This window comes from Misgurnus anguillicaudatus, chromosome 4, assembly GCF_027580225.2.
Source record: "Misgurnus anguillicaudatus chromosome 4, ASM2758022v2, whole genome shotgun sequence".
NCBI classification, from domain to species: Eukaryota; Metazoa; Chordata; class Actinopteri; order Cypriniformes; family Cobitidae; genus Misgurnus; species Misgurnus anguillicaudatus.
The window spans coordinates 8710732-8727754 of NC_073340.2; the positions used below are offsets into that span (position 1 = coordinate 8710732).

The 17023-nt window shown below is 35.9% G+C and overlaps 2 protein-coding genes and 1 long non-coding RNA gene across 5 annotated transcripts in view; 2 read left to right on the plus strand and 1 right to left on the minus strand.

Annotated features, from left to right (window-relative positions):
• The first annotated feature begins 2473 nt into the window (after positions 1-2473).
• pts (6-pyruvoyltetrahydropterin synthase) lies at positions 2474-4991 on the plus strand. Its single transcript, XM_055177051.2, has 6 exons — positions 2474-2715; positions 3149-3228; positions 3368-3390; positions 3478-3534; positions 3836-3906; positions 4529-4991. The coding sequence occupies exons 1-6, from the start codon at positions 2639-2641 to the stop codon at positions 4650-4652; spliced, it is 432 nt and encodes a 143-aa protein (XP_055033026.1). The 5' UTR covers positions 2474-2638; the 3' UTR covers positions 4653-4991.
• A 5774-nt stretch (positions 4992-10765) lies between these two features.
• On the minus strand, positions 10766-14844 carry LOC141363694 (uncharacterized). The gene is made up of 2 exons (XR_012369212.1): positions 14667-14844; positions 10766-12337 (listed from the first exon to the last, which is right to left on the minus strand). It is a non-coding gene; the product is annotated as an uncharacterized lncRNA (long non-coding RNA).
• LOC129420917 (putative uncharacterized protein MYH16) overlaps positions 11200-17023 on the plus strand; it is an 85431-nt gene continuing 79607 nt past the window's right edge. Inside the window, exon 1 of one of the 3 annotated variants that reach the window (XM_055176081.2) lies at positions 11200-11998. In XM_055176081.2, coding sequence (XP_055032056.2) covers positions 11915-11998 — 84 coding nt within the window. In that variant the 5' untranslated portion in view covers positions 11200-11914. Of the gene's footprint in view, positions 11999-15095; positions 15362-16224; positions 16342-17023 lie in introns of those variants that run through there. The other 2 variants (XM_055176083.2, XM_073866626.1) reach the window with 2 other exon arrangements.

Consider the following 17023-nt stretch of genomic DNA (forward strand, 5'->3'; position numbering starts at 1 on the left):
GTGACAAAAACGATCTGGCAAGATGAGAAATTAAAAAATATTTTTTTTAAACTTGTTTTAAAAGCATCAGGTTTATTTCAATGCACATAGTGTATTTATGTTGATTTTAAGCAAAAAATATATATATACATTTGCTACATTTTTATAAAAGTTAAGACTGAATGGATTTAAAAATGTCAAATTGTGTAAGCGCCACAGAATGAGAAATATTAAATATTTTATCCACCTTGATTAGAATGTAAGCATAATCATCAAAAAAAAAAAAAAAAAAAAAAAAAATATATATATATATATATATATATATATATATATATATATAATTTTATTAGTTATTAGTTATTTCTAAATGTACATTTTAATGCGTTTTGTAATATTTGTCCTGACATATGCTGAAAACAGCTCTGTTTTCTAAATAATCTTTGACAAATTATGTAAAAATGTTTGTAAAAAAAAACATATTACACGAAACTAGATGATTATATTTTATTCCACATTTTTTATGAATAAATTATATTTTCATAAAAAACTAGTTACACTAATTGACACACACCGGTTACACCACATTGACATTTTTGCAATTATCCCCCAAATATTCTTTCAAAATTAAATAAAACCAGAAATTTTTGACTTGGTCCTCATAAAAGAGAATGTATGCAAGTTCTGCAAATTTATTTTTAAATGTTAACCCTTTTACATTTAATTGAACCATACGGACATAAAATAATTAACCTTGCTTGCATTATTGAACCACATAATATTGTTTATTGGTTGCAGTGGTGGCCGGTGACTTCTGTTTTTTTTTTGAGGGCGCTCGATGCAAGCTTCATCATAACATGTATGTAGCCTGTCATGTGTGTGGTTCGTGATTTCAAAATATCTGTTCGGCGCGTTGAGTCATCTTATGTGCATCACGTGTCTTGTCAAAATAAGTGCCTGCTGCAGACGAATCTAAAGATTTTATGATAAAAGACACACTTGCATATCAGAGTTTATTGTTAAGGGAGTGTCTTGTGTGTATTTTGTAAACGTGAGCGTCTCTTTTATCATAAACGATTTTGACGCGTGTGCAGCAAGCACTTGTTTTGACAAAACATGTGATGCACATGGTTCACATGACACAACAAACACATATTTTAAAAACACGAGCCACACACATGACACTCCGAACACTTATTTGAATTTGCGCCCCTCGGAAGAGCAGTCACCAGCCACCATAGATTTTTTTGTTCATTTTAGTTAATGCATTTACTAATGTTTACACCCTTATTATAAAGTGGTAGGATATAACTACATTTGGAACAAATACCTTTAAGGTATTGGATTAATATGCACTATTTAGGTACAAATGTGTACTTTTTAAAAGGGTACCACACCAGTGACAGTTTTTGCACCTTTTTTTAGATTTGGGTTGTTGTTTGTTAATAAAAATATCTTATAACACAGTCTTCTTACTGAATTGTTAATTCAAAAAATCTCTGAGGTTGATTGAAAAATGCATGATATAATTTTATTTTTTTTAAAACACTAAAGCAGATGTTAGAGTGTTAGTGACAGACAGCCTCAGTAACCACTTTAATTGTATGCAAAAAGCAACTGCAACTATTTTTAAAATGTAGTTTTTGTGCTATACCAAAGTAAAGAGTATATATTATCATTTAAATATTATTATATGATTCAAAAGTCTCGTTATTACAATGATTAAAATAAATGTGGAAAAATGAATAGCTCTTAAAGCATTACAAATGATTTTTTTTGTATTGGAAGGTTAAATGTACATACAAAAACAGGCCTGCAATAGAAAAAACAATAAACTACAATTGTTAAGGCAGACACATTGCACTATAAACAGTTACAGTTAAAATATGAAAATGCAAAGAAGTGAAAGGAATTAAATAATTATAAATAATGAGAAAAAATTAATTAATACATTATAAATAATAATAATAAATAAGTAATAGTAAACATAAATAAATAATAATAGTTTTTATAACATTTTGATAATACAAGGGGTTACAAATAATTATTGGTTACAAAGATCTTTGAAAAAATTGCCAATTACATTAGATTTTTCATTTGAAAGGGTATGAAGAGAGTTTGCAAACATTTCAAGTTCTCTGATAAAGTTAGGAAAGGATGGGTGAGTTTTAAGAATTCTACACTTGTGAATGAAAAATTTAGCAAAATCAAAAAGATTATTAATTAGGTAGTGTTGTGGATAAGTTTTTAGTACACCAAACTTAATTTGTTTGTATTCAATGTGATTCATATATGCAATAATACTTTACACTTTGCCATACAAATGAGACCAACATTGCTTTGTGTAGTTACAATGAAAAAATATATATGTTCAGTGGTTTTAATTTCAGTTTCACAAAATTGACAAGTGTTTTCTCCAATATTAAAGTGTGAGTGATAGAAAACACATGACACACATGAGGATAGAAAGCGCGGACGTCATCAATAATCGATTACACATTGCATGCCCTGAGGTTGAGAGGCGGCTCTATTAAGCCACGCCTCCACTAAACCGAAAATATTAGTATCATGCATATTTTGCAGTGACAGTCAAATTTATTTGTCACTTACAGAAGGCATTATCGTCAAACACAGTACAGATTAGGTCTGTAAGAAGAAGAAGATGGCTAGCGTTGAGACTGAACGTATCGGCTACATCACGCGGGTGCAGAGTTTTAGTGCTTGCCATCGATTACACAGGTAACTAATATAAATACATAAACATTGTAGCTGCGTTTCAAAGCACAGCGTTAAAACTAACAAACCGTGCGTTGTCTAACCTTACAATTACGCATTTGACGCCTTTCTGTCTTTATGTTTCACAAGCTTAGTTGTATTCTCCACGCGTTTGTTTAACGCAGTACTAGCTTTGTAGCGTTACACTTTCCGTAAAGCTTTGTGACGAGCAAAATGTTAAATCAGGTTTGTGTACTAGTCCTGTCATTTAAATCCACGTATATGATCCCAACAACCTGTTTGCGTGATTTGTGAAACAAACCCTCCGTAAAGACAGTAGCGAAGCGTGCTGCGTCGATCGAAAGGAATTATGGGAATTGTAGTTTTATACATCCGGCGTTGAGCCAGCTCATAAAGCATCTTATTTATTTGTTTGTTTGTTTGTTTATTTATTTAGCAAATCATTAAGTGATGAAGAAAATAAAAAAATATTTGGAAAATGCAACAACCCCAATGGCCATGGACATAACTACACAGGTGAGTTATTATGCTGTATGCTCTTATGAAAGTTAATGACCATGATTTGCTGCAAAAAAATAAAAAAAATAAGTTACTATAGTGAACCGTGGTATTAAGGCATTTAAATAAGCAAATCGATGTTATTTATGTTTTCCAGTTGAAGTGACTGTTCGAGGAAAGGTATGGCACAGTTATGTCTACATGCATTTTTAATTTCTATTTGTTTATCTTTATGTAGCCTATACATACTTTAATCTGTCCTTATAGATAGACAAAAACACTGGAATGGTAATGAACCTCACTGATCTGAATCAAATTATTGAGGTAAGATGCATTACTTTGTTTTTACTGAATAAAATCGTATGTTTCTTGGCATAAAACAAATTACTAAGTGGTATCAGTAAAATAATAATAAACACAACGTATTTGCTGTTGATAATATTTTACCAGCTGTTACACAAGTAACAATGAGAATCTAGACAAATTTAAAACATTACAAAACTTAAGTCCAACTAACCTTATAAAAGTTTGACATGGGGAATAAATTATCCACACAAACTTTCTGTCACAAAAGTGTGAGTGTATGGACTTCAAACATTAATAAGGACGTCATCGTGTTTTATAGGACGTCATCATGAAGCAGCTTGACCATAAAAATCTGGACCTGGATGTTCCATATTTTGCTAATGTAGTCAGGTATTTACTATCAAGTCTTTGCCACATATCTTTAAAGGGGTCATAGCGTGAAAATCTGACTTTTTTCATGTTTAAGTGCTATAATTAGGTCCCCAGTGCTTCTATCAACCTAGAAAACGTATCAAAGAACAACCCAGTAACTACATTTTGGTAAACCCTTCTCTGCAAGCATGTGAAAAATTTGGTCATTAAAATTTGGCTCCCCTTGTGATGTCAGAAGGGGATCTTATTATAATAATACCGCCCTTTAATCTGCACTATCCAACCACGGCACTGCCATTTAGTGGAGAGAGAGCGAGAGAGAGAAAATAATTGACAGCACAATTGAGTTTCAATTTCAACAAACCACCATCATGGCTATCAGTGTTTGCATTTCATCAGCTCATTTGCATTTTAAAGGACACACCCAAAAACGGCACATTTTTGTTCACACCTACAAAGTGGTAATTTTAACATGTTATAATAAATTATCTATGAGCTAAAACTTCACATACGCACCCTGGGGACACCAAAGACTTATTTGACATCTTTTTTTAAAAAAATCTCATAATATGACCCCTTTAAAACAATGTATTAAATGATCTTTTTCATGACATATTTATGTGCATTTATTTTTATGCAGCACCACAGAAAACCTGGCTGTCTATATATGGGACAACATGGCAAAGCATCTCACTCCAAACATGCTGTATGAAATCAAAATGCATGAAACAGACAAAAATAAAGTGGTTTACAGAGGTGAATAGAATCTCAACGGCTTTGAAAAATTTATTAGGAGAGAGTGACACTTGCTATGGTCTGCTCACCACATGGCCGACAATATGGGATTAATGTAAGTCACTGAGAATTTGGCTCAGCTGTCGACCATGTGGAATTGATCCTATTAAATGGAGAGAGATTACGCACATGTATATCTTTATCCAGATTGATTAACAACTCCTCACTGTCTGTTGGATTTACACAAATTGTCTCTCAAAGTTGGAAGCCTGTTTGAACAGAAGCAGTCCTGTTTGTAATTGCAAAACTATTATTATTATTATTATTATTGACTGACTAATAAACAATAAATGTGTGTGTTAAGTGTTTTTTTAGCATTATTATTTTGTAATGCTCGGATACTTTTATTGCATTTTGCTGAAACTCAATTCTGTGTTATTTGTTCTTCCAAGAGATGGCGCTGCAAGTGTGTTGCATTGCATTCCAATAAAAAAATCTGGTGATGTGAGTGATTTTTACACACAAGAGATGCTATACGTTTTCAGGTTTCAACATGCATACCATTTTTCAGTGATACCACATCTTTAACATTATAGAAGTAATGCTGAAGTGTTTGACTGTTGGAGATGAAACACACCACCAGCAACCCTGTTGATTTATATCAATGTCAGGGCTCTGTAACTTGGGAAAGTCTAGACAGAACATGCATCATAATGGCTTTAAAATAATAAATATTACATGATATGTATAATGTAAACCTCACAGACATCAGTGTGAAATCTTTAAATGCACAAAACTCAGATTATCACAAGAAAAAGTACATTAAACAAAAGGCCTGTTGTAAACACAATATTTTGCTTGTCTTGTCATGCATTTCGTTTTGAGGGGTGACCTGTTCAAGTGGAATTCAGGTTGGTTGTCTGCCTGGATATATCACCAAACCATCTTTGTCTTGTTCTGTTGATGTCTTTGAAAATTATGCCAAATGCAGGCTGCCCTGACATTTAAGTATGTCTGTTTACACTTTAAGCGCACATGGCCAGGATCACATTAAGGTTGTGCAGTCCAGTAAATACTGGGGTACAGAAAAATGTTTTCAGAGAATTTTAATTTTGTCTTTATTTCTACAGCATGTCAGTATGCTTTAAGTAATAACACTTAATAGAAGGAGAGCAATTCCATGCACTCAAAAATAGCATAAGTACTATTCACCACAAAAGTGAATTGATTCATCTGAACATAAGCCAGGGAAATTGTAATTGCAAGTAAAAATTAAGTTTACTCAACTTATTTTGTTGAAATTCATTTGTGTTGAGCCAACTAACTTTACTTGCTTTTGTTGGACAATTAAAAAAAAACATTTCTTTATTTTTTGCCACGTGTACTGAATGGTACTGACTGGAAGCACTAGTGAGTATTTGCACATGATTTGCTCATTGAGTAAAGTTGCATGCATGACAAAATGGCTTAAACATGTTCTCCTGAACCTACGTGAAACACACACTTCACCATTATGGTAACCCCTAAAACAGAAAACTTCTGAATTTTAACATTACAGAATACCAAACAACAACATGTCCCCATAAATTTCATCTTGCTTTTTTTTCATCTATCAATATGGGCCAACATTTGAATGCTTTCAGCACCTTGTTGAATCAATGCCATGTAGAATTCTGAAGGCGAAAGGGGGTCAAACACAGTATTAGTATGGTGTTCCAATAATCCTTTAGGTGAGTGTATGTTCACATGACACAACGAACACATATTTTGACATGATGCATGATGCACATAGGTTTACATGACACAATAAACACATATTTTGACATGACACATGATGTACATAGGATGACATGACGCAACAAACACATATTTTGACATGACGCATTGATGCACTTAACATGACACAACGAACACATATTTTGACATGATGCATGGTGCACATAGGCTCATTTGTTCATTTTCCAGCTCCCCTGATTTTTACTGTTTTGGAATCCACTTTTAGCATAGCTTAGCATAATCCATTGAATCTGATTAGACCATTAGCATCACGCTAAAAAATAACAAAAGAGTTTTGATATTTTTCCTATTTAAAACTTGACTCTTCTGTAGTTACATCGTGCACTAAAACTGACGGAAAATTAAGGGTTGCGATTTTCTAGGCCGATATGGCTATGAACTATACTCTCATTCTGGCGTAATAATTAATGACTTTGCTGCAGGAGGCCCAATTATATCACGCAGTGCCCAAAATTAGTCCCCTGCCATTGAAGGTTATTAAGGGGACTATTTTCGGCTACTAGATTGTGCTAAGCTATGCTAAATGTGGTAGCCCCAGACCCAGAGATCGGCTGAATGGATTCCAAAACTGTAAAAATCAAATGTTTAACTCTAGGGGAGCTGGAAAATGAGCATATTTTCAAAAAAAGTGGAGTGTCCCTTTAAATATCATAAGGTCTCTGTTAAAGTTTATTAAGCATTTAAAAAAAATTAGAGTTAAGTGAAGCTTTCAGAACTGTCAGGTCCATAACGGAAAAATGCCACATCATTGTTTCTTCCTCATAAATGCGCACACAAAAATGAAAACCTTTCTCTTCTCCATGTGTTAAGTATTATTGCTAGGGATGCACCGATAGGATTTGTTTGGGCCGATACCGATGCCGATTTAAACAGACAACTTCTGGCCGATACCGATACCGACATTAAACACTTGTATACTATACAGTTGGTCTATTAGCTAGTTTATTTCTGCATCAAATAATTTTTACTGAACATGGATTGGATCTAATTAACATTCAACTGACCAACATAATAAGAGAGGCACAAATTAAGCTAAAACTAATATAATAAGACAGCATGACAACCTTCAAAGGTGGTTTTTGCTATTCAGCATTTATTTGATAAACAACATTAACTCATTTTTTTACATATAATGGATTTCTTTATGCAGTTAATTAATAAACAATCGGTATCGGCCTTTCTCGTGCTATTGCCGATATGCCGATGGTTTCAAAATTATCAAAAATCGGCCGATAAATATCGGCGGCCGATACATCGGTGCATGACTAATTATTGCTTCTGGTTTGTGCCTTTTAATTCACAGCATTCCTACAAAGTATGTTGTCTCCCAAAAACTTGTCTGTTGTTGCTAAAATGCATGCATGTTTCCCTCAATAGATTGATATTTTTCTGATGTCAGGTCTCTAGGAGTTTAGGAAAATATAAACAGATGGTACAACATATTAATAATAAATACATTCTCTAATAAAGAATTCATGTTCTCTCTATAGATTTTTCAAAAAATTAAAGGTTTCAACAATTTAGATCTTTTTGACATCTGTTAATGTAATAAAAACATTGCCAGACACCACTTTATAACAAGTAGTTTGAGCCAATACGCATTTCGGGTTGAATATCATTAAGGGATGTAAATAGGCACAAATCTTCAGCCATCCCAATAAACAGAAGATTATCTAGGTGTATTAAACCATGTCAATCCTTATTACAGAGCTCTCAATAAAATATTGTGAGTGGGGTATTATTGGCACAGTATACTGTGCTTGTAGATTTTATAGAGTTAACAGCACGTTGGCATTGCTACACAGAAAATTGGGCTATCATTTATTATGGACAGAGCCCTAACAAAAGCAGCATTCAGTGAGAGATGGCAGAAATCCAGAGAACAATCTTTGCCTGATGAGCTGTTCTGTACAATAGATTACACTGTAACACTGTCTGATCACTCGACTCTGAATTCTGCCCATTGTTTTGGGTATTTTGATTTATGTCATTTAACACCATTCGTTAAATTTCAGGCCATTCAGGTAGCTCCTGTATGAACACATGCTGAGGATGTGTTAATAAAGAGGAATACAGCTTTCCAGTCATAAATCTCTTCAGTATGCCACTGAGTAAACACACACACGCAGGAGAGTATATCCAGACAATATATGTAATACATCATACTAATCTTAACTGGAGAGAGGCAGATTATGTTTTACTGAACTCTTGACCTGGATAAAAATGTACGTCCTAAGATTGATGCCCAAAAACCCCATTCCAGATCTGGGATCTTAAATAATAAAAACTTTAATGGGATTGTTTTGTCCAAGTAATGTTAGACGTTGATGATATACGTATGGTAATCCAACCAATCAGCGCAAAAAGGGGTCTATAAATAGCTGTCCCTCACCTCTGTCCCGTGACAGTTTTTGCACCATCCCTCTTCCACCCCATCCATCTGTCCCAGTTAAAGGCGGGGTGCATGATTTTTGCAAAACACTTTGGAAAAGGGAGTCGGGCTGAGTACCAAAACACACTTGTAACCAATCAGCAGTAAGGGGCGTGTCTACTAACCGACATTGTTGCCCGGGTTGTGTGTGTGTGGGGCGGGTCTATCAAAAAAAGGTCCAGATTCTATTGGGGTTGGGGCGTGTTTGTTTAGGTGATTTTAAGTGTGAACATTGGCTTTCAAAGATCATGCACCCCGCCTTTAAAGAGAGGGGAATACTCTGGGTTCGGGCATAACATTACAAGCTCGGAGCTCTCCCCTCGGATAGCACGCCAAATATGCTTTATCTCATTCCCTATTAATTACATGTTAATGCGAACTCGTGAACTAGGTGTATGTAAAGTCCAGAGATTGTCTTTTATTTTAACCAATTATCTTATTATTTTATCTTTTTATTATTTATCTTTTTTTGTGTGGAGTAAATGAATCTGCTGGGAAGTATGCTGAGGCCGCTCTGATTGCAAATCGTAAATATTCAAAAAATTTCATATTTACGATCAAATATCCTGTTGCGTGGTGAAGGCAAACTCACATTTTTTACATTTCAGATTGTTATGTTTGTGGTACTATATGCTGAAACAAAAAGTAATTCAGATTTTCATGTTTATTCAATTCAATTTTATTTATTAAGTGCTTTTCACAATTGGTAATTGTTTCAAAGCAGCTTTACATTAATAGAAGCAGGGGAAAACACAGAAAAATTTACAGACAATATAAGTAGCAAAATACAGCGGCTTTGAATAAACTTTAAAAGTGAGTGTATTAATAATGTAACGTATAGAAGAGGGTACTAAGTTAAGCCAATGTCGGCTGACTCCCCGGGGTTGAAAAACCCTATAGGAGAAAAACCTCCCAACTTTTTTTAAGCCTAGGAGCCAAAAGGTCCTAGGAAGGAAAAAAAACCCTTGGGAGATATATTACATCCCATATATATATATAAGTAGCCATCAGAGATTGGGTACATGGTGGTCATAAAGGGATGGGCATGGTCAGAAACAATGCTCAGGTAGGCCATGGCATTTAAATGACTAAGGGGCCTAAAGTGTGCCAAGAAAACACCCCCCACACCATTACACACCCAGCCTCCACAGTGGTAACAAGGCATGATGGATCCATGTTCTCATTCTGTTTACGCCAAATTCTGACTCTACCATCTGAATGTCTCAATAGAAATCGAGACTCATCAGAACAGGCAACATTTTTCCAGTCTTTAACTGTCCAATTTTGGTGAGCTTGTGCAAATTGTAGCCTCTTTTTCCTAGTTGTAGTGGAGATGAGTGGTACCCGGTGGGGTCTTCTGCTGTTGTAGCCCATCCGCCTCAAGGTTGTGCGTGTTGTGGCTTCACAAATGCTTTGCTGCATACCTCGGTTGTAACGAGTGGTTATTTCAGAAAAAGTTGCTCTTCTATCAGCTTGAATCAGTCGGCTTGTTCTATTCTGATCTCTAGCATCAACAAGGCATTTTCGCTCACAGGACTGATGCATACTTGATGTTTTTCCCTTTTCACACCATTCTTTGTAAACCCTAGAAATGGTTGTGCGTGAAAATCCCAGTAACTGTGCAGATTGTGAAATACTAAGACCGGTCTGGCACCAAAAACCATGCCACGCTCAAAATTGCTTAAATCACATTTTTTTCCCATTCTAACATTCAGTTTGGAGTTCAGGAGATTGTCTTGACAAGGATCACACCCCTAAATGCAATGAAGCAACTGCCATGTGATTGGTTGATTAGATAATTGCGTTAATGAGAAATTGAACAGGTGTTCCTGTTAATCCTTTAGCTGAGTGTATATAAACGGATAAAGATATTAAACGGGTTCCGTCTGTGGTTTACAGGAAAATGTACCTTAATGATGTTAAACATATTTTAATCTTAATGCATAAGCTTATGCTAAAATGTTTTAAATTATTTCAGTATTGGCAACCTTATTATTGTGCAAACACACTGTATTCGTTTTGGTGAGTTGGATACATTTTGAAAAAATATTAAAAAGAAAGGAGTAAATGACCATAAAACATTTGAAACAGTTTAATTTACTTCCACGTGGATAGGAAGCATAGTCTGGTAATAGGACATCAGCCACAATTTATCTATCATCAGTAATTTTTCAATACTCATGCTTCTGGCTTGGGTGTAAAGCCACAGTCCCATTCAGTTTTGTATCCGACCACAAGGAAATCATATTTTCCACTTTAAGGATAAGTAATTCCCCAGGCCACGTCTTTTTTGTTTCCCCGAAAACCTGAATATGTTGGCTGACATTTTTCCATGTCAAAGGTAAATATCATTTCATGCCCTTAGAGTTTTTTCATGTAGCCTTTTTGTCAACTCTTACAAGCCCAGAGGGATTTTTAAATTAGAGTGATGAGCTTTGGAAAGTAATCTGGAAGCTTATCATGCATTACTCATACACACGCTGAACATTTCAAACCACCAATGAAAAAGAAAGTAAGCTATTTTCCCTAGTTGGGTATAAGTAACTAAACCAGCATCACAGGCAGGAGAATGCATTTTGTATTTTATCCTAAACAACTTGCTGTGCATTTAAAAACAATTGTTTTGTGCATTTTTTTTAGATTCAAACCCACAACCATGGCATTGGTTGCATCACACTCCAAACTCTCAGAAATAAAGGGACAAACTTGGATGGTACTCTTTAAAAAGGTCCTAATATGTACCATTTGATGCACTTCACAAACAAATGTGTAGTTTTTGAGAGGGTACCACCCCAGTGACAGCATGAGAGTTCACCATCTGAGCAACAGAAAGAGAGAAAGCTGAATAGAAACTTAACTTGTGTAAGGCAGGGTGGCCCACTGACAGTGGGTGGTTGTGTTGGATGGGTGGAGAGGTGAGGAGTTCTTTTTGTGCTGGTGTTCCCTCCCCCTGCGAGTGTGTGCATGAGATTGTGTGCGTTCGGTGTGGTTCAGAGTCAGGTAACAAACGCTCTTTGAGCGTGGAGGGGAGAGCGGGATGGAAAGAGTGCACTTCTGCTGAGGATGGAGAAGAAAGTGTGCGTCATCCAAACTGACTTCCATCAGTACCGTCCCATCATCGCCATTCACAGCAAGCCATTGGTTCATGTAAGAAATTGCATTTTCTTTTATTTGTGTTTTATTTGTTGTGTTGTGTCACACACATGCACACCTATGTTATGAAGACACACCCTCACGTCCACATAGCATTCCGTTATTGCTTGCTAGGGTCTGCATTGTTCTTCCAGGTATCAGGAAAAGTCTTTTCCAGTTGCGGTTGTAAAAGTGTGAAAGTGCAGTGTTTACTTTAAAAGAGCTATTGGGAATGACAGGTACTAATGTGCAGAGTATGGGTAAACTCACTCATGCGTCTCAGGAATGCAAACATTTCTGAACAAAGCAACCGTCCCAGAATACATCTGGATCCTCTGCTGGACGGCCGTAGCCCTGCCAGGACATGCAAAAAGAGATTTAATGATTAAGATTAGTGACTTTCTTGGCTCTTTAAATGTAGTCAAAATAATGTTTGCAAGCATAAGCCTGTGTAAAGACCGAAATCATTAGGCTGTAAGTTCTTGCCCAACATTGCATTGATGTCAATGCTGATCTTAGATAGGAGTTGGTTTTGTTTTGCAATAGGCTTTATGCCCAGCCGCACTACTTCCTGAACTTCAGCCAGCTCCTTGTTTCCTGTCTGCCATTATTGGACAAACTGATTAATCCAGGTGTGCCTGACCTCAGTAGTCACGACAACAATAATCAGACACACCTGGATTAATCAGTTTGTCCAATAATGGCAGACAGGAAACAAGGAGCTGGCTGAAGTTCAGGAAGTAGTGCAGCTGGGCATACAGCAACACAAATAAATTAGAAATAGCATTGATGTACAATATATTGTTTGCAAATATCTTGTCTGTAACAAGATAATGTCAAGTTGTATCTGATACAACAGATTTGTTGTTGGTAACAAGAATATAGTAAGAAAAAAAGTTTTGAAAACGATGTGGACAAGACCGACATTATCATAATTCCTCCTGCTTTGACTCACAGCCTGTAAATTAACTCCAGTCACCATTGCATTGTGACCGAATCCTTCAAACATGGTAAGGAGCGTCACATTTCCGTCCAGAGTCAGAGGTATACAGGCCAATCACAACGTACAGATTAGCTGTACAGATTAACAAAATCAATGCATTTTGAGGAAGGCAGAATATCTGGAGCGAGAGAGAGAGAGAGAGAGAGAGAGAGAGAGAGAGAGAGAACAGTATAGAGGGGTTGCAAGTTTACAAACATTGCAGGGTGCGCGCGCATCCAGGAGGCAGAAAGCCCGATTGGTGAGTTGATCCGCTACTGCAATAACCTTAATTATTGAAGCGTTCTTTATTGTTTGTATATAAATAAAACTTGATTTTAGTTGGATCTGTTTTTCTGTCTTTATTTTTGCAGTGTTACTGTGATACATGTATGAATTATAATGTTAGGCTAGTAACGTAATAGTCGCAAATACTGGTATGTTAACATAAGGCACCCAGCACTGACTCTGTTGGTACTATTTTCCACGCAACAATTCCTTGGCATTTTGACTTACAGACACCGCTACTAGCATACAACACAATGCGCGTCTCTTCTTTCTGCCTCTCGGTTGCGCGCGCAACCAGTTAGTGACGTCGCCGTGCAACACGTCTATAATGAAGAGCAGAACTTTTCAGCAAATGGGTAAGAAAGTATTTCAGTTAGAGATGCACCGATTTAGAAAGTGTCCACGAATAGCCGATTATTTAGACTGATATCTGCCGATACTGATGATGTGTAGTTTATATTAACTTGCATTAACTTAAGATTACATTTTCTGAACGTTATTCAAGCATATAATGACCATTAATAGCCTACTGAACATTAAACTAAAGATGTTTCTTTACACTTTTATATACACAGAGCTCAAATTCATGCCATTTTCCTGTTGTCTTTTGATTGACAGGATATAGAGGGTATGCATTGACGTCACTTTTCCACGTGACCACGCCGAAACGGCAAATGTTCTACAAAATGGCTGGTTTTCGGAGCGGCCCTCCTAAAAAAAAAACAGCATCAAACCAGCATGGGAATAATGCTGGTCTATGCTGGTGGTCACCAGTATACCAGCACCAAAACACAACATGTGCTGGTCTTGCTGGTATGACCAGCATGGGATGCTGGTGCTAATGCTGGTTTGGTGCTGGTTTAGCTGGTGCTAATGCTGGTTTAGCTGGTGTTCAATAGCAAACCAGCACCAAATCACAACAAATGCTGGTCTTGCTGGTATGCTGGTTTTTTTCAGCAGGGGGCTGCTGCGAAAATGTCAGTAAAACTGACTTTTATCAGCTTAAATTGAATTTAGTTGGACTTGATAGCAGAGGTGGACAATACTTAATAGTTACATTTTCCAAGCATCTATGCTTTATTAGGATGTTTGTATTGGATTTTTTTACTTCACTACATTCTAAAGCATATCATACTGTGTATTCTTTAATATTGCATATTCAATTTTTTTTATTCCTAATTACATTAAAATTGTGTACTTTTACTTGAGTATAGGTATGTTAATGTACTTAAATATTAAATGTAAAACAAACACGTGTATTTATGAAATGCATTAAGTATGTAAATTATGATAATATGTTTTGGAATTTATGTTGTCCAAAGAAAAACACGGATAAAATACAAATACTTGAAAAATACGTTTAAGTAGAAAGTAAAACCTCTGCTTGATAGTGACTCTAGCAACTTATCAACCCACCTGTGGTCTGTGGACGTTGGCCGATCTATTTATTTCTCCTTTCGGTGTTTCTGGCAGTCTGTAAAACGATAGCTCCAAAACCTTGTTAATCTGTTAGTACAGTCTATCGCACAACAGCTGTTATTTAGACGCGTTTTCGCCGTGTTTTCGCCGATTTCACACTGTACTCAAATGCTGCCGTTCTGTCTTTTGCCACTCAGTGGGCGTAACCGCAATCGCTTTCGCCGAAGGTGACGTCACGGCTGTTTTAAATCCCCATTCAAACCCCATTACTTATGTTTTACCTGTTTAATATGCACAATATAATGAATTATGTGCTGCATCCTTCTCACTTTTCAGAGATTTTCGCGGTTTTGATAGGGTTTTGTTCGTGTTACATGTATTTTATTCAGGCGGCAGGCGCTGCAGACGCAACAGCGCAGTCGCAAACGTCATCAGCATCTGTGCCCGGTCGCGGGCTCCTTGCTGCATTTTGGTTTCTGAAGAAATTAAACGTCGTCAGAAATGCTCACAACATTTCCAAACACCAGTACGGTAATGTGCAGTTAACTTCCGTTTGTAGAAAATGCATGGTTCAAAATGTGCAGTACTTTCGACGTTATATTAGCCTACTGTAGATTTCTTGATTAATCGTGATACAGCCCAAGAGTTCGCCAGAGTTCACGGGGGCACGGAATCACATGCTCATACATGAGGTAAAATTTAGTGCAAAACTGCGTTCCTCTAATAATTTTATATCAACATATATTTTATTTGAACATTAAAATTAATCACTTGACTGTAGCTTATGTCATTTTTTTGTGTTACTTTATTTAAATTTGCATTACTTTTATGGTAGAACGCAGTCCTTGTGCAAATGCATTAATGGCACAATTAAACAAGTAATTAAATATGTAATCAGATGTAAATATGATGCCAAATATGTCATTATTCTGATTGAATTAATGAATATAAGTATTTGATATAAAAATTAGTCAACACATTTATTCTGGTGGGTTTAACATGGGCTCAGACTTTTAGAAATGTAAGTGGGAGTGCCATGAAAAAGACTATGAAAGCTCTTTAAAATTTCTTTTAATGTCTGTGTATGCACACATTTTTTTGTGAGCTGTGCACACTGTGCCAATCAAACCAATTATAAACATATATATATTGTTTTAACACAACTGCTTGATTATTACAACCCATGGTTAGGGAAACAACAACCCAACCTTGGGTCATTTGTAACCCACCAGTGTGGTTTGTCCAATATTTACCCAGCATATGTTAAAAACAACCCAGCATTTTTGTGTGTGTTGTATTTATTTTAACATATTTGGTCTGCTAATTACATATTTAGGCTACATAATGACACTGTTTCATACTGAATGAATTAATATATATTTTCCACATACTGCTTTAGGAAAATTGTGAAGAGAGAGAGAGAGAGCTGAAATTGCCAAACAGCTGTTGAAATGCTTGGAATCTGTGTGTTTGTGTGCGTGTGTGTGTGTGCGTGCCGTGCGTGTGTGTCACCTCTGTAGATTTGGAATGCCGTGTAGGGGAACACATTTATTTGGAAAACTGCTGCTCATGATCTTAGTCTTGAACTATCAAGTATGAAGGCAGGAATGTGCAAAACTTTGTTGCCAGAGGGACGGTTAAATTTGCCAATGCATATGGATAATTATTCAAGGTAACATAGTTCACAAATAATGCAATTTAGCATTTTGTGCGTTTTGACATTGTGTGTTAAAATCTGAATCTGGAATACCCTCCCCTTTCAAGTTGAAACATGAAAACTTTGCTAAACAAACAGTCTTATTCATGAGTCCTAGAGAGGAAAACATTGTATCTGAAGTCTATTCCAACTAATAATCTAACTCTAAAGTCAGTCTGGTCACAAATAGTTATAAAAATGTATTTTTGTTTGGTGTAGGAGAGTATGGTAAATGCACTGCATACTGCACTGTAAGAATTGAAGAGCTCAGATGCAAAACTCTGTAAGTGCGTCTGACATGTTTTCTTGTAAATTCGCTTTTTTATCAGACTCTTAATGGATTCGACCAACAAAGCAGTATTTCTGAATGGCCTGAGGCCGGAATTAAGCAGATTTGAAGAGAAGGTATTTGAGGAACGTATAATATGTGCCAAAAGCATTCGTTTAATTGTACTATCTCATTTTAATGGAGGTGGCGTTTAGTGGGTTTTGCATCTAAGCTCCTCAATTATTTGTATAGATACACTCTTAAACAAAAAAGGTGTTAAACAATGCCCTAGGAGTAGCAAAATATTTTTGGATATGGTTTCATAAAAGAACCAGTAATATTCGAAGAACCTTTCTGTTCTTATAGCGGTAAAAATATTAATAGGTAGAA

What these genes read in the sequence shown, in the direction of transcription:
- pts (XM_055177051.2), top strand. Translation starts at nt 2,639, where the DNA reads ATGGCTAGCGTTGAGACTGAACGTATCGGCTACATCACGCGGGTGCAG. An exon ending in CCATGGACATAACTACACAG is followed by an intron (nt 3,229 to 3,367) that starts GTGAGTTATTAT and finishes TATGTTTTCCAG; the next exon opens with TTGAAGTGACTGTTCGAGGA. An exon ending in TATTTTGCTAATGTAGTCAG is followed by an intron (nt 3,907 to 4,528) that starts GTATTTACTATC and finishes ATTTTTATGCAG; the next exon opens with CACCACAGAAAACCTGGCTG.